The 18,486-nt window shown below is 38.1% G+C and overlaps 1 protein-coding gene across 1 annotated transcript in view; it reads right to left on the bottom strand.

Annotated features, from left to right (window-relative positions):
- Nucleotides 1–18,486, bottom strand: part of NIPA1 (NIPA magnesium transporter 1) — an 89,362-nt gene that overhangs the window by 52,060 nt on the left and 18,816 nt on the right. The window contains exons 2-3 of the mRNA XM_047086708.1: nt 2,628–2,675; nt 1,558–1,648 (exon numbers count right to left, since the gene is read on the bottom strand). Of these exons, the coding sequence (XP_046942664.1) occupies nt 1,558–1,648; nt 2,628–2,675 (139 nt within the window). The remainder of the gene's footprint in view (nt 1–1,557; nt 1,649–2,627; nt 2,676–18,486) is intronic.

Genomic DNA, 18,486 nt, shown 5'->3' on the forward strand with positions numbered 1-18,486 from the left:
TGAGAGCCCCAGGCACCCTAAACTTCTTTTAAAAGTACTATGTTGTTATGATTATCATACACTGAGTCATTACAGAGAAAAGTGGACCTATTTTGGGGCTCTGTATTCTATTTCTAGTCTATCTCCTGAAGATTTGGAGAAGTGAACATTTCTGGTGAGGTGACTTAATAACTGCTAAAGTCCACAGAAACAGTTCTTTGGGTCTTAACTAAGCAAGGTATTTTAATATATGCATATTAAATGTGCAATGTGCAAAGATTCCAGGGTCAGATTATTTGCCTGATTTTTTTTTTTCAGGAGAACAAATCAGAGTGAGGTTGGGCTCTAGGAAGTTGGAGCAGTGATTCCCCAAAGTGAGCACCACTCATGCAATCCAAGCTCTTAAGGGCCATCCAGACACAAAGCAACATCAAGCCACATGCGATATTAGCCTTTTGGGATAAGAGCAACATCCTACAAACACATTTCCAAAGTTAACCTCTAGAAAACACGTTTGTGCTTTCAGCCTACAGAACTTTAAAGCCTAATTAACTTTAAAGTACAATTTAAATGTAATCATAAGACACCCTTCTCTGAGAGTCTGTCTGGAATGCAGCAGAATACCAATAAATAAATGAGTTAGAAACTTGGATTTTATTTATCTTCTATTATATCTCTGTTTATTAATAACTTCTCCAAAGGTAAAACAGAATATAAATAGGTTCACAGGAGGATATGTATTAAGCTATTTAATAAATGTTTCATAAAATCATTTTTTTAGGTATGCCAAATGTAATAAAAAGACTCTACTTGTAATGCATGCTGGCTGGCAGCCTTCGAGCCCCCAGTCCTACCTTTTTCCCTTTGCCCCACATCTGGGCAACCTGATAAGAAAGCCTGCTCATACCCTTAGACCTTTGGTGTCCTCAGTCCCTGGCACTGGCAGAAATTTCAAACCACACAAGCCCCACCTGAGTGTGGGAACCTCCATCCCACTCACTTTCTAACAATAAAAACCCAAAGTCCCACCTCCCTCATTTCCCTCTGGACCAAAGAGAAACCCTTCTCCTAGCTGTGGGGATCCATGTGCTATAGATTGTTATGAGTCATGAACTCTATTTTACACCCATTGGTGCCCATGTGTCATTTGTCCCAACTCCATAATTTTCCAGGGTGGAGTGGGAGAATTGTCCAGTGTCTGGTAGAGGATTCTAGCTACCCAGATAAAACAGTAACTGACTAGTTTTGCTTAATGATTTCTCAGAATCACTTGTCAAGGCAGCAGGAAGACTCTAGTCTCTAAGTCTTCCAGGGCAAAGACCAGAAGAATGATAGGATCATACTTACTGATGTCCACACATAAGTTAGGGTCTGAAATATACCAAAGCAAATTTCTATGAGAAAGGTTAATAATTCACAAAACAAAATTGAAAGGATAAAATTAAACCATACAGAGTAGAATACTGAAGTTACAATTAGTTACAATTTTGCTTTTACTATTATAGAGACAATTAAAATGGAAAGTTTTTTTTTTTTAACTACATGTTAAAAACAAAAACACAGACTCCCAGCTCTCACCCAAACGGCACTCCAAGGGCACCCAGTGGAGTCACCAGGACTGTGGGGACCGCCGTGTAAGCCAGGAAGTTTCCAATCTGGCCAACAGCCACTGTCAAGAGAATCACAAGGATACCACTTGCAATTACAGCTCTCTTTCAGCAATGATCAGAGTTTAATTGGGCAAGGAGCTGTTCTGAAAGGGCTATTTCTTCTCTATTACTTGTAAGGAAGCAAATGTGGAGCATTATTGCATAATTAAAGGTCCTGAAGGCAGGGGAGAGCAGGCCCCAGAGAGTCACTGACCCAAACTGGAAGACTAGTTTCCTCTGTGGAATTTCCCAAACTAAATGGCAATGATTGACAGTAGGCGCAACAGAGTATATTTCCACTTTCCCCTTAACACATCCTTGTTTTACAACTAATCGCATAGAATTTCTTGAGCCCCTTCAATGGCCTGGGACTTAACTCCAGTATAGACCACTGGGCCACAGTGACACGCTGCTGATATACCAGGTAGAAACACAACTGCCTGCATAGGACTGCATTCAGGGCTATACTAAGAGAGCTTAAAGATGAGCTCCTCAAAAAAAGGAAATAATATCTGCTAGGTAACATCTTGCCTGAAAGGCAATGTGTGACAAATAAACCTCATAATATTGTTGAATTTTATAGTATAATTTTTCTTTATATATTTAGGGTTCTGAACTCTAATCCTATTAATTTTTATATGATAGCACATAACCTCTGCATGCGACCTCTTTTATCAGTCTGATTGAAGAAACTCTCCTTTGTAAAACCAATTACGTTCGACAAAACAAGAAATTTCACCAAGTGCCAACAGCCTGACTACAGATGAGTAAGCAGGAGCTATTTTAATTTCTTTGGAACCAGGACAGTCTGACCTGGACTAAATTCAGGGCTTATTGCAGGAAGTAGGACCCTCTACCTCCTCCCAACCATGACTCCCACCCTGGTCCACAGTCCAAAGAATGCAGCCACACTCATTCCAACCTCTGCAGTCCTGCTAGAGGAATGACTGATCTTAAGAAAGAAAGCACATCAAACTGTTCACCACACTGGGTACTTACTTGCAATTGTGCCTGCCCACCACACAATGTCTGTTAAATAGGAAGTACCTGTGAAAGAGTGAGATAAAAAGGTCAGAAAAGTACAAAGCAAGAGGTTTACAAACTATATACTTTAAAAAGGAACTTTTACTTGAAAATAAAATTGAAAAGAATATTGAATGCCATACTAGTCACCATTTTAAGAATCTTTAAGTTAGTCTATAAATAGCAGCATGAAAAACCACTAAAAGTGGCAAATACAGGTATTTTTTTGCAATGAACACAAGCTGACCCAAACAAGTCAAGCCTTTATTAAAGAAACATTTTTGAGCTCATCATGTGACCCAGAGTCACAAATATTCTTTGGCATGAAGTTTTATGTTGAAGTCCAGTTCTCTCATGCATTTACTGTAAGCCATTTATATGATAATTTTATTAGTATAGGCTTCAATGACTTGGTGCTTAAACAGGTTAGTCAATTTTCTTTTTTTTTTTAATTTTTTTTCTTTTTTTTTTTTCAACGTTTATTTTTATTTTTGGGACAGAGAGAGACAGAGCATGAACGGGGGAGGGGCAGAGAGAGAGGGAGACACAGAATCGGAAACAGGCTCCAGGCTCTGAGCCATCAGCCCAGAGCCCGACGCGGGGCTCGAACTCACGGACCGCGAGATCGTGACCTGGCTGAAGTCGGACGCTTAACCGACTGCGCCACCCAGGCGCCCCAGGTTAGTCAATTTTCAAAATTTACCTTTCTCATATGGCTCTCTTTTCAACCATTTGGGCAGCAGACCTTTTCTCTCACTCAGTGATTTGACATTTTACACAGTTTCTTGTACTCTCTTAGGTTACCCTCATATATCCCATGTATAGTCAGACAGAACCATGAGCAGGTGCCCAGGCCTCTCCATCACATGGGTCCCTCCTTCCTGTATGAGGAACCTGCAGCAAGATGGTCTCCCAACCGTTGAGACACAGATTTGTCCCACTTCAGATATGTCAAAATGTTTGTCTGACAGGTTTCTTCACTTCAGGTTAAAGTACCTAATTCTAGAGTTTAGCCATTCTAATCGGTGTGAGATAATATCTTATTGTGGTTTTGATTTGCATTTCCCTGATGAGTGATGTTGAGTATCTTTCCATGTGTCTGTTAGCCACTTGTACGTCTTCTTAGGAAAAATGTCTATTCAGATCTTGTGTCCATTTTTTAACTATATTGGGGTTTTTTTTTTGGTGTTGAGTTGTGTAAGTTCTATAAAGATAACTTGTATCTTAATATTTTGGATATTAACCCTTATCAGATATATCATTTGCACATATATTCTCTCATTCAGTAGTAAATGATGTTACAATAGGGATGTAATGGGACAGATGGTAGCTATACTTACAGTGAACACAGCATAATGTATAAACTTGTCAAATCACTAAGTTGCACATCTGAAACGAATGTAACATGTTATCAGCTATACTCATTTAAAAGTAACTCTGTAGTTACCTTTATAGGGAAATTACTTTTTAAAAAATAAAGTACCTAATTCTAACTGGACATTCTAATTCTTAATAATTTAGTATAATGAACACAGGAAGTCAGTGATTCATGGAGGAACAGAATTACAGGTATTACAATATGTACTTGAAAACAGTGAAATGGGGCTAATAAGTAATGACAGAGTAGGAAGAATGGATGAGTTAAAACATCATCATTTGGCAACATCACAATAAAAACCAATTTAGCAAGAATCATTAATGGATACTAAAGCAAGTGGATAAAAGTTTGTTGAGGAATATAAGACTGCCACATAGTCTCCCTTAATCACCTCCATCAGTTTTTCATTAATTATTAAGAGAAAAGCTTACCTTTACAGTACTCTATAGACCCTGACAGACATCACCTAACCAAGTGGCTCAAGTTATCATCAGCAATGGGACAAATCAATATTACATGCTTCCTGAGTGGATGCACTGAGAAGGATACAACATTATATCTGGTATTCCTGCCAAAGTGCATCACTTGAATTTAAATATGAGGAAACTGTGAAGTAGACTATGAATTTGCTGGTTTGCACTCTAAAAAAGGCAAGGTCCTGGGGCACCTGGTTGGCTCAGTCAGTTAAGAGTCTGACTTCGGCTCAGGTCATGATCTCACAGTTAGTGAGTTCAAGCCCCACGTCGGGCTCTGTGCTGACAGCTCAGGCTGACAGCCTGCTTCAGATTCTGTGTCTCCCTCTTTCTTGCCTCTCCCCTGCTTGTGCTCTGTCTCTCTGTCTCTGTCTCTCTCAAAAAATAAATAAGCATTAAAAAAATGTTTTAAAAGACAAGGTTCTAAAGACAAAGAAAGGCTAAAGAACTGTTGCAGATAAAAGAAAACTAAGACATGGTAACTCAACACATACGATGCTAAATGAAAAAAAAAAAAAACGTTGCTATAAAGGACAGTATTAGGGCAATTGGCAAAATCTAAATATGGACCGTTGTCAAGAAAAGACTTATAAAACCCATTTTCTTTCTACATGAGAATGTGACTCAAGGTTCACTTTCTGGTTCTAGGAAGCTGACAGCCATGTGGCCAGAAGATAACACTTAGAAATGACCTCTGATGGACAAATAGCACCTGACTGGAGGTCGGTGAACACCTGGTAGAGATCCTATTACTTGGACTCCCGAGTGCAATGCCTCTGGGAACAAGTATGTCTCCTGTGGGGCTTGGGAGCTCTGCCTCTGTGACTTTACCCTAGGGGGCACAAGGCTCATAAGGCAGGGCTGCTGTGGCATTGCCTACTGCAGCTCTGCCTCCAGGCCCCTGAGCCATGCTTTGCCTCTGCTGCCAACCTTCAGCAGGAGAGGGCACAGCACTAGCTATGGCTCCTGTCCTGTGTCCCTGAGTGTGTCTGAAGCAAATGTGGACCGTACAGCTGAGCCCAAGAAAGCCCCTCCTAGTAAGCACTGTAGACTAGTTACCAGATATTAGTGCAAAATCCATGTTGAATTTCCTGAATGTGTTAATCACACTGTGTCTACTTAAAAGAATGCCCCAGTACCCCCCAAATACATGCTATATTTAAGAAAAAAATTGTTTTAGTTTTTATTTTAAGTAGGCTCCATGCCAAATGTGGGGCTTGACTCATGACAATCAAGAGTCACATGCTCTACCAACTAAGCCAGCCAGGCACCCCTGCATGCTGAATTTAAAGAATGAAAGTTCATGAAGTCCACTTCCAGAATGCTGGTGTGAGGAACCCTGTGGACCAGTTTCCCACTGAAACAACAATAACTGCCAAATAAAGTATTAAAATTGTTTTTCAAGTCTCTGAAATTGCCCTAAAAGCATATAGCAAATAAAGAAACGTGTACTCAAGAAAAATCTACTAAATCACAGTAAGAACAGTGTAAGCCCTTAGCACATGAGCTAAGACCTATTTGTTCTCTCCCTCACTGCAATTCAGCTTCACAGAAGCTCCACTCCAGGCTGGTAACCAAGAAAATGAGGTCCCCTCTCCCTTTAGCTCTCCATCACCAGGAAGAGCAGTTCTTCAGCATTTCTTATCCCCTTCAAGTTGAATAGGCTAAATATCTGATCAGTGTATCCAAGCCCCTACCCAGAGACTCTATCCCTGGTACAACAGGCCCTGATCATCCTATCCTGTTTTAAGCCTGAAGGTAGGGTGTAAGTCTCATGCTTAGAGAGGCAAGCAGAGATCAGAGGCTACCAACTACTCCCAATAACTAGTCTCAACAAATATACCTGCCTTAAATTAACTGGACAAGACTATGAAGCAACTAAAAGCTAGATGTGATACCCAATGAGGCAGACAAGAGAAAAATTAGGTAAAGAAACAGTCAAAGCCCAGCTAGTCATCTCAAGTAAAGGTGCACATACCCAAGACTATAACCTCTGAGGTGTGTGTCATTACAGGCTTCACAGGGGAAACAGACTTTACCAAAATACTCCACTAAACAAATTTAGGCCACTAAACAAATAAACAAGCAAACAATCCACCGAGACAAGGAGGTCAATCAATTTCCAAAGTTGCTATCATACATTACCTAAAATGTCCAGATATCAACAAAATTCATGACAAAACAACAACAAAACAACCGAATTCAAAAATGGCCAAAAGACTTGAATAGACATTTCTCCAAAAAGATACACAAATGGCTAATAAGCACATGAACAGATGCTCAACATTGCTAAACATTAGGGAAACACAAATCAAACCCATATCACTTCACATCCACTAAAGTGACTACTATTCACAAAAACAAAACAAGTGTTGGTAAGGATGTGGATAAACTGGAAACCATGTGCACTGCTGGTGAAAATGGAAAACGGTGCAGCCACAGTGGAAAAGGGAATGGCAGTTCCTCAAGAGGTTACATATAGGATCACCATATGATCCAGCAATTCCCCTTCAGGGTATATACCCAAAAGAACTGAAAGTGGGGACTTAAACACATATTTATTTGTACATCATGTTCATACCAGCATTATTCACAATAGACAAAACGTGGAAACAAGTATTCTACAGCAGATGAATGAACAAATGGACAGACAAAATACAATGGACATGGTCCTTTTTGCTTTACACGAAAAAGCAGCAAACGGTACAAGAAAGATTGTTATTCAACCTTAAAGAGGAATGAAATTCTGATACATGCTACAGCACAGGTGAACCTGAGAGACAGTATGTTAAGTGAAACAGCCAGTCAAAAAATAACAAATATTTTATAAGTGAACTTAACATGAGGTACTGAGGGTAGTCACTTCCATAGAAACAGAATGTGATAGGGGCTGGGAGTGAGAACGGGGGGTTCCTGTTAAATGGGTACAGTGTTTCCGAAGGAGATTATGAAAAAGTTCTAGAGATGAATATTGGTGATGTCTAACACAACATGAATGCCTTTAACACAGCCAAACTATACAATTAAAAATGGTTAAAATAGTAAATTTTATGGCATGCATATTTTACAACAATAAAAAAATAACTGGAGCAACAGAGGCCTGAAAATGTTAAGCCCATGACTCCCTATCATCTTGAGATATAAACTAAGTCAAGAGCTTCCAGCATTATGAATCAAACCAGAACGCCCATGGTAGGAGTGCCTGGAGCCTCCACAATATCTGCAGTCCATCCTACAATTACACTATTGCCATCTAGTGGTCCTTGAGCCCTAGACCTTTGGGGTCTCCTGTAACCTAGGTGCTATTCAACTTCAGGAGGAGATGCTGGGTCAAGTTACTCTCCAGGCAGTGCTTCTTGATGGGAAAACTGTTATTTCTGTCTCTTTTTTTGGTGTTCAAATGTACTAAGAAGATGGGTATAGGGACCATTCTACAGAGATTCTGTGCCTTTTTGCTCTTGATAGTTTGTCTTCATCTTTTTCCTTGTAGGTCTCTTAGGGGTTAAGTAGTATCAAGAGGAAGCAAGGCAAAGTTTTCCTGTTTGTTCTGCATGCTGGGAATGAGGAACATTTTAGGTTCATGAATAACTTATTGTATATTTGTATTATAATTAAAGATAAAATATTCTTGCTCCATTTGTTACACATGAAACAGAAGCAAAGAACACAAGGTAAACTATAATTAAGTGCTTGAATGATGTTGGTTTCTATTAGGTGTAAAAGTTCAAAGAAAAAAAATGCCGTGTGATGGCATGATCATGTAATAATAAAAATAAGAACCCCGCTCCCTAAATACAAGACATGCAAAAAAGCCAGGAGAATGTGACCTACATTACATACACTATACAAACAGGGAAAATGCAGGCAACTAAAACCACCTGTAAGAGGGCCTAATTTCAGACTTCACAAAAATCTCAAACCATCCATTAAAAATATGTTCAAGTCACTAACTGGAATTAAGATAAAAACTTAAAAAAATATGTTCAAATAAGTAAAGAAACCATGCCTAAAGAAGTAAAGAAGGTATGTGTAAATACAACTTCTCATCAAATAGAGAGTATTAATGAAGAGATAGAAATGACTTAAAAAAAAACAAACCCAAACTGAAATTCTGGAATTAAAAAGTACAATACTGGAATGAAAAAAGAAATCAATAGCAAATTTGAATATTCTCGGCAAAAGAAAGATTTAGTGAATTTGAACATAGATTGATAAAGACTGTACATTCTGAAGGGGGGAAAAGCATAAAGAAAAATAAACAGAACCTTAGAAAAATGTGAAACAACATTAAGTACATCAACACAGTCATAATGTTACTACCAGAAGGAGAGAAGAGAGGAAGTAGAAGAAAAAACATTCAAGGAAAAAAAGGCTGAAATTTACGAAACATGATGAAAATTCAAGAAGCTCAACAAACTCCAAGAGTTCCACACACAAGTCACATTGGTAAAAATGCTCAAAGATGAAGAAAAATTTTAAGAGAAGCAATAGAAAAATGAATGATAATACGCAAGACAATCTCAGTAAATTAACAACTGATTTCTTAGCAAATTTTAATTACAATTTTTAAAAAATGTTTAATTACAAAACACAAATTTGTTTCCCTTTCTCACCTTGACTGATTTGAAAAGCTATTGGACATATGTGCACAGAACTGTTGTTGGATTTATAATACATAGAATTGTAATATATTTAACAATAACAGCATAAAGGATGTGGGTGTGATCAAAGTTTTACTGAGTAAGGACACGGTAACTTAATAACTTGAATGCCGTAAGAACAAATAAAGAGAACAAAGAATGGTAAATAAAAAGGTTAACATATCGATGGGGTGCCTTGGTGGCTCAGTTGGTTGAGTGTCTGACTCTTGATTTCAGCACAGGTCATGAGCTTGGAGCTTAAGATTCTCTCTCTGTCTCCCTCTTTCCCTCTCCCCCAGCTCGCTCTCTCTCTCTCTCTCTCTCTCTCTCTCTTTAATAATAAAAATAAAAATACTTTAAAAATTTTTAAATGGTTAACATATTAAACTCTATAAATCTATATTTGCTTTTCTTTATTTTAGAAACTTCTTTAAGGACATAAAATTATATAAAGCTTGCATTACTTTAATTATGTATTGCAACAATATATTGTTGGGTTTGTAACATAAAAACAATAACACAAATAAAAGAAGCAGCAATATACAAGCAAGGCTTCTATATCTAATTAGAATGAAATTAGCATAAGTCTAAAGTACATTTCTTAAAAAAATTTTTTTCTAATGTTCATTTATTCTTGAGAGAGAGAGACAAAGCGTGAGCGGGAGGGGCAGAGAGAGAGGGAGACACAGAATCAGAAGCAGGCTCTTGGCTCTGAGCTTTCAGCACAGAGCCCAACTCAGGGCTGAAACTCACAAACCATGAGACCACAACCCGAGCCAAAGTCAGCCACTTAACTGACTGAGCCACCCAGGTGCCCCTAAAGTAGATTTTCTAAGTTAAGATGTATATGGTAAGTTTAGAGCAACCACTAAAAAAATAATGCAAAAATACATTTGACAGGGAAAATATCAGGAGGGTGAGATTCAAGTGGTAAAACAGGAGGATCCTGAGCTCCCCTCCTCCCATGTACACCAAAACTACAGCTACCTATAGAACAACTCTCTAGGAGAACTACCTTAAGACTAACAGAATAGTTATTCTGCAACTAAAAATATAATGAAAAAGCCATATAGAGATGGGTAAGAGGGGCAGAGAGTCTAGTAGGAACTCATGCCCCCAGAGTAACAAACCAAAAGCAGAGGGATATCACAAAATGGAGGTTATCTCTCAGGAGCAAGGGGATCAAGCCCCACATCTGGCATCCCTACCCTGAGGACCTGCACTGAGTAGATGAGCCCATATAAAATCTGACTTTGAAAATCAGCCCAGCTTAACTCGAGAAGAACCAAAGGGCTACAGGATATTAAGACTCCAATCTTAAAGAGCCAGAGCACTATACCACTCACTCCATGACTCAGCATAGAGCCAGAAGTTTGAAAAGTAATTGGACCATGCATGAAGGAGATTATTTGACTAATTTTAGGGTATCTGCTAGAGGGGCTGGGATCTATAAGAACTTTCTCCAGGAATGGAAGTGGTGGTACAATTTTTATTATTCTCCTTCTAACTAGCTGACCTGGTGCTGGTGGGTACCATTTCTGGTAACTTCCATGCACCTTGCTAGCACCACTCTCCCCACCCTGGGGACTCACCCCACCTACCCTGCCCACCCAAGCAGGCACACTTCCCAAGTGGCTTCCACCTAACTCCCATCCCCACAGCACCTGGTGGGAAGCATCAGCTGAAACCACACCCTCCTCTAGGGACTCCCACAGGGCAGAAGGGAAGGAGGAGCATCCTTGCCCACCAGCACACTCACAACAGTAGTGGCCTGGTTTCACAGTCAACCACACCAGGGGCCAGTCAAGCCCACCAGTGTGCCCACAGCAGTCACGGCTCAGCCATGATAGGAGGACATATGAAACCCACAGAGGTGACATCCCTGGAGCATGTAGTTCTGATAACCAGGGGGGATGGTGCTTCTGGGCCCCAAAGGAGACCCTGTATATAAGGCCCCTCTTTCAAGAACAGAAGACATAGTTGATCTACTTAATCCAAAGAAATAAACACAGAGAGTTAGACAAAATGAGGAGACAGAGGAACATGGTCCAAATGAAAGAATAAGACAAAACCTCAAAAAAGAACTAAATGAAATGTAGATAAGCAAGCTACCTGACAAATGGTTCAAAATAATAGTCATAAAGATGCTCACCAAATTTGGGAGAAGAGTGAATGATCTCAGGGACAACTTCAACAAAAGAGAAAATATTAAAAAGTTCAATCAGAGCTAAAGAATACAATAACAAATAAAAGACATACTAAACAGAATCAACACCAGATTACATAATACAGAAGAACAAATCAGGAATCTGGAAGAGAGGGTAGAGGAATTCAGCCAAGCAGAACAGCAAAAAGGAAGGAAGGATGGATTTTAAAAGATACTTTAGGGAACCCCTGGGAAAGCATCAAACACACTAACAATTGCATTACAAAGGTCCAAGAAGGAGAAGAGAGAGAAAAAAAGGCGAAAAAGTTATTTGAATGAAAACATAGCTGAAAACATTCCTAATCTGGGAAAAGACACAAACATCCAGGTCAAGGAAGTAAAGAGAGTCCCAAAAAAGATGAGCCCAAAGATGCTCATATAAAGACACATAATGATTAGAATATAAGAAATTAAAGACAAACTCTTAAAAGCAGCAAGGAAAAAGCAATTAGTTACATGCAAGGGAACCACTGTAAGTCTGTCAGCTGATTTTCAGCAGAAACATCGCAGACCATAAAGGAGTACAATGAAATATTCAAAGTGCTTAAAAAAAAAAAACAAAACTATTGAGAATACCCTACCTGGCAAGGTTATCATTCAGAATTGAGGGAGAAATACAGAGTTTTGGAATCAAAAGTTAAAGAAGTTCATTACCACTAAATCAGCCTTATAAGAAATGTTGAAGTAAATTCTTTAAGTGAGAAAGAAAAGGCCAAAACTAGAAGAAAATTATGAATGAAAAAATTTCACTAAGAAAAGGAAACATATAGTAAAAGTGGTAGATCAACCACTTATAAAGCTATTATCAAGGTTAAAAGTCAACATTAGTAAAATCAACTATGTCTAAAATAACTAGTAAGAGATCCACAAAATTTAAAAATGTAAAATATGACATCAAAAAATTAAAATGTGAAGGGGAAGTAAAAGTGTAGCATTTTTACATAGTGTTTGAACTTAAGTAACCATCAACTTAAAATAGACTGCTATATGTACAGAATGTTATATATGAACCTCAGAGTAACCTCAAACCATAAAACTATAATATACAAAAAATAAAAAGGAATCCAACAGTAACACTAGATAAAATCATTGATTCACAAAGAAAGAGAGCAAGAGAAAAAAAAAAGGAACAGAGAACTACAAGAACAAACAGTAAACACTGAACAAAATGACAATGTGTACATGTCTATCAATAATTACTTGAAACATAATTGGATGAATGCTCTAGTCAAAAGACATAGGGTGCCTTAATGGATTAAAAAAACAAAAAACAAAAAAAACATCAAGATCCAACCATATGCTGCTTACAAGAGACTCACTTCAGACCAAAAGACATGTACATATTGAAAATGAAAGGATGGAAAAAAATAACCCATGCAAATAGAAATAAAAAGAAAACTGGCATAGCAATACTTATATCAGACAAATTGGTAAAAAAGGAAAACAGTCACTATTTGCAGATGACATAAAACTATATATATAGAAAACCCTAAAGACTCCTCTAAAAAATGATTACAATAGATGAATTAAGTAAATTTTCAGGATACAAAATGGACATACAAAAATCTGTTGTGTACACTTATAATGTATACACATTATATGTAAGTGTATATACACTTATAATGACCTAGCAGAAAGAGAAGTTAAAAAAATAATCCCATTTACAACTGCATCAGAAAGATAAAATACCTAAGCATTTAACCAAGGAGGTGAAAGACCTTATAGTGAGAACTGTAAGCCACTCATGAAAGAAACTGAAGACGACACATACAAATGGAAAGATAAACCCTGCTCATGGATTAGACGAATTAATATTGTTAAAATGTGTATACTCAAAGCAATCTACAGATTCAATACAATCTCTATCAAAATTATCAATGGCATTTTTTTCACAGAAATATTACAGACAATCCTAAAATTTGTATAGAACCACAAAAGACCCAAAAATAACCAAAATATTCTTGAGAAAGAGCTAAGCTGGAGGTATCATGCTCCTTGATTTCAAACTACACTACAAAGCTCTAGTAATCAAAACAGTACATTATTGGTGCACACACACACACACACACACACACACACAAAGACACATAGATCAACAAAGCAGACAATAGAGCCCAGTTATAAACACATGCTTACATGGGCAATCTACAACAAAGGAGGCAAGAATATACAATGGGGGGAAAAGTCTTTCCAATAAATGGTGTTGAGAAAACAGCTCGTTTACATGTGAAAGAATGAAACTAGATCACTTTCTTCCACCATATATCAAAGTTAACTAAAATGGGCTAACCACTTAAATGTGAGACCTGAAAACATTAAACTCCTAAAAGAAAACATATGCAGTAATTTCTTGGGACATCAGCCTCCACAATATTTTTCTGAATTATCTCCTCAGGCAAGGGAAACATAAGCAAAAATAAACTATTAGGACTATATCAAACTAAAAACCTTTAGCACAGCCAAGGAAACCATCAACAAAACAAAAAGGCAACATGATGAATGGGAGACAATATCTGCAAATCACATACCTGATAAGCAGTTAACATCCAAATTATATAAAGAATCCAAACAACCCAATACCAAAAAACCCCAAATAATCTGATTAATAAATGGACAGAGGAACTGAATAGATATTTCTCCACAGAGGACATACAGATGGCCAACGCACACATGAGAAGATGCTCAACATCACTCATCATCAAAAAGACAAGAAATAACATGTTGGTAAGGATATGGATAAACCCTCATGCATTAAACCCTTATGCACTGTTGGGGCGGGACATAAATTGGTGTAACAGCTAAGAAAAACTATATAAAGTTTCCTCAAAAAATTAAAAACAAAACTACCATATGATTTAGTAACTCTATCCCTAGGTATCTACCTAAAGACAACAAAAATACTAATTGGAAAAGGTATATGCACCCTATGTTTATTGCAAGATTATTTACAATAGCCAAATTATGGAAGCAACCTCAGTACCCACTGACAGATGAATGGATAAAGATGTGGGGTATGTGTGTGTATAGATAGATAGATAGATAGATATATAGAGATAGAAATATATATATATATATATATATATATATACACACATATATATATACATAGAGTGGAATATTAGTCATAAAAAAGAATGAAATCTTGCCATTTGTGACAACATGGGTGAACCAGACAGTATTATGCGAAATGAAGTCAGACAAAGAAAGACATATTTGGTGTGATATCACTCACATGTGGAATCTAAAAAACAAACAAAAAAATGAACAAAGAAAACAAAATAGAAACAGACTCATAAAAACAAAGAACAAACTGCTGCCAGAGGGGTGAAGAGGGGGCAGGGGAAAGATGGGCAAAATAGGTGAAGAGGATTAAGAAGTACAAACTTCCAGTTATAAAATAAGGCATGGGGATACAAAGAAAGCAAAGGGAATATAGTCAGTTATACCTTAATAACTACATGTGGTGACAGATGGTAACTAGACTTGTCATGGTGATCATTTTGTAATGTATGGCAATGTCAAATCACTACATTGTACACCTGAAACTAATATAATGTTGTATGTCAACTGTACTTCAAAAAACATATATAGTGAAAAATCACTAAAGGAATAAAATATTACACTAGAAAAATTCACTTTATGCAAATAAAATGAGTATAGAAACAGAAAGTATATGAAGCATATACAACAAAGAGTAAATGGCATACATAAATCCAACTGTAATAATTACAATATTTAATGTCAGTTGGTTTATAGTATCATTCAAGTCTTCTATTCCTTGTTGATCTTCTGCCTAGTTTTCTATAAAAACTTTATTAAATAAATTTTTGAACGTAGCATACTAAAGTCTCCAACTATTATTACTGAATTTTCTACTTCTTTTCTATGTCAATTTTAATGTATTTTGAGACTGCTGTCAGGTACATACTGATTTAGAATTGCTACATCATCCTCATAGATGGACCATTTCATTGTTATACAATGTCCTTTGTTTCTTTTTTTTTTTTATAAATTTTTTTCAACGTTTATTTATTTTTGAGACAGAGAGAGACACAGCATGAACGGGGGAGGGGCAGAGAAAGAGGGAGACACAGAATCGGAAGCAGGCTTCAGGCTCTGAGCCATCAGCCCAGAGCCCCACGCGGGGCTCGAACTCGCGGACCGCGAGATCGCGACCTGAGCCGAAGTCGGACGCTCAACCGACTGAGCCACCCAGGCGCCCCTGTCCTTTGTTTCTAATAACAATTTTGTGTTAAAAATCTACTTTGTTTCATATTAGTATAATCACTCCACTTCTCTTTTGTGTATAAATAAATATTCTCATTAATTTAAATAATTGTAAATGTACATCATCCTACAATATCTTGAAGCTCATTTGTATGGCAGATGCGCACAATAATCTACTCAACTTTTTAAAAAGTTCTGTATTAGATATAACAAGATTTGAGGGACTTTAAAATTGAGGAATCAGTCACAATTGTGGGGAAACAGAATGTTGGGGGCAGAGAATGGTCAACTCCTTTTATTGCAATGAATATAGTTTGGTCATCAGTGCTTATGGAGTCAGGGATTGCTGCCGCAGCAGTATCTGGAATATGGGTGACCCTCCTGGGGCAGAAACTGGTCCAAGGATGCCAGGAGCCAATGCAATGAGACCCATGGGTTCTCCTCTCTCACTGCTACATTACCCAACACCATTTACCACCATATTGCACATGCATTTGGAGGTTTAGGAAAAAAAGTGTTAACTAAAATGGGGAAAAACCTGGGATACAAGGTACCCAGGGATGGGGAAATAGGCTTTTGGTCTCCCTTTTGTCAAAGGATACAAATCAGCTCCAAGTGTCTCAGACTCTTCCACTTATATGCACCAGGAGGAGCTTGCATTTGCTGAAATCCAAAAGCTTTTTAGATCACCCTCACATTTTAGGGCAATATCAGGCAAAACTTTTCTGCTTCCATGGACATTTAATAAGTCAGACTTTCTGTCTGTATACTTGTCCCACACCCTTTACTAGAAACCAAAGTGAAGCTCCTGCAGGTGGTCCCCAAGGGCTTCAAATGAGTAGTATCCCTCAAACAAGTGCTCTGCCAAAGGGTGGATAGGCTGGCTTGCCCATCCACCTGTGCACAGCCTCCTCGCTGAGCTGGCTGCCTCAGGTTCCTTCCTCTTTTTATAGCCATGAGCTCCCGGATGCCTGCATTCCATAACAGCTCTCAGCCTCTGTCATAAATAGAAATTGTTCTCTTATTCTAAAACCAGTTGGTTTCTTCACAGTTTCATCTTCAAACATCACTGTACCTAAAGATTTTAAAGTCACTCACCTTACATCAGGAGGCACTCATTCAAGCTTATACCCACACTCCGTTTCCCAGCTGCTTCCCAGGACACTTCAAGTCCTCTGGGATCAGCAAGAACAGAGAGCCACAGAATTGTAGAACACTGAGGATTTTTTGTTTGTTTGGCTACGCTCACATGTCCTCTCCTCCACTCCTACGTATGGGCTGCAGTGATCCTAATAGTTAAGTTGTAGGGGTATTTGTCTCACATTGGAACCCCTGGGTGCTGAGAGTTGAATGACTGTTTATAACAGCAGAACTATAAAACAAAGAAATGTTGTGCGAATACAAAAAAGACTTGTCAGGATGATAACATCAATTGGCAGTGATGCTGTCCAACCATGGACTTGTAGCTTTTGAAATCTTCCATTAAGTTATGTAAGTGCATCAGAAATATCCTTAAATATGACTTTCTAGCACAAAAATAGTCATCTAGTTTATTTACCTTTTGGATTATACCATGGAAAAATGGCTTCCTTTCATGCATGCTCCTAGAGCAACAATAGAAGTTGCTGCAAACAGCAAAAATAGAGTGCATCACTATGTTCTTTACTAATTAATTAATGCTTCAACTTAAAAAAAATGTGCAAAGTGATGCTACAGTTTTCAGAGTTCTTTAAAAAGGACTACTAAGAAATTTTATTTCCAAACACCAACGTAGCTAGATGGGGGTATTAATTAGAATCAATTTGAGCACTGGTATTCACCAACTTATAAATCGATTTAGCATTTGAAGTTCTTTTGTACATCAATTATTAAATATGTGGAACTTATTTTCCTATAGAAATAGTTTGGCAGTCTTGAAAAAGAGGAACAGGGGCGCCTGGGTGGCGCAGTCGGTTAAGCGTCCGACTTCAGCCAGGTCACGATTTCGCGGTCCGTGAGTTCGAGCCCCGCGTCGGGCTCTGGGCTGATGGCTCAGAGCCAGGAGCCTGTTTCCGATTCTGTGTCTCCCTCTCTCTCTGCCCCTCCCCCGTTCATGCTCTGTCTCTCTCTTTCCCAAAAATAAATGAAAAAGAGGAACAAAGTTGTAGGGCTTATACTGATTGTAAATTTTACTATAAAACTACATAATCAAGACAGTGTGGCACTGGCATAAGGATAGACATATACAATGAAACACAACACAGTTCAGAAATAGAACCATACATGTACAGTCAAATCATGGGCTGAAGTGGCAGTATAATTCAATGAGGAAGTCACTTTAATAAATGGTGCTGCATCAACTAGATATCAGTAGGGAAAATATTGAACCTTGATTCATGCCTCAGCTATACCCAAAAGTTAACTCAATAGCTTACAGACCTAAAGGTAAAAGCTAAATCTACAAACTACTAGAGGAAAACACAGGACAAAGGCATCATGACCTGAGGAGAAACGAAGATTTCTTAGGCAGAAATCAAATAAAAAAGCACCAATCATATAGAACAAAAGAAGTTACAGAGGTTGGAAGATGGTGGCAGAGTAGGAGGACCATAAGTTCCCCTTGTCCCATGAATACAACTAAATAACTATCACATCATTCTAAATACCCCCCATAAATTGACCTAAAGACTGGCAGAACAACTGCACAGCTAACAGTAGAGGAGAGGTCACATCAAAGAGGGTAATTAGTGCAGAGCTGTGGTTCGGGAGGGAAACAGGTTGTGGCCATTGTGATGGGAAGGGAGCTGTGGCTGCAGAGATGGATGAAAGACAGATTAGCACACAGGAGAATATGCAGGGAAAACAAATCCCTATAGCAATTGCCTTAGAAGGTGAGAGGGGTTGAATTTCATGAGTTCTGGCAATGAGCCAG

The sequence above is a fragment of the Lynx rufus genome, unplaced genomic scaffold, assembly GCF_022079265.1.
Source record: "Lynx rufus isolate CCGP_SWC_20201006 ecotype Redwood Valley unplaced genomic scaffold, mLynRuf1.p SCAF_21, whole genome shotgun sequence".
NCBI lineage: Eukaryota > Metazoa > Chordata > Mammalia > Carnivora > Felidae > Lynx > Lynx rufus.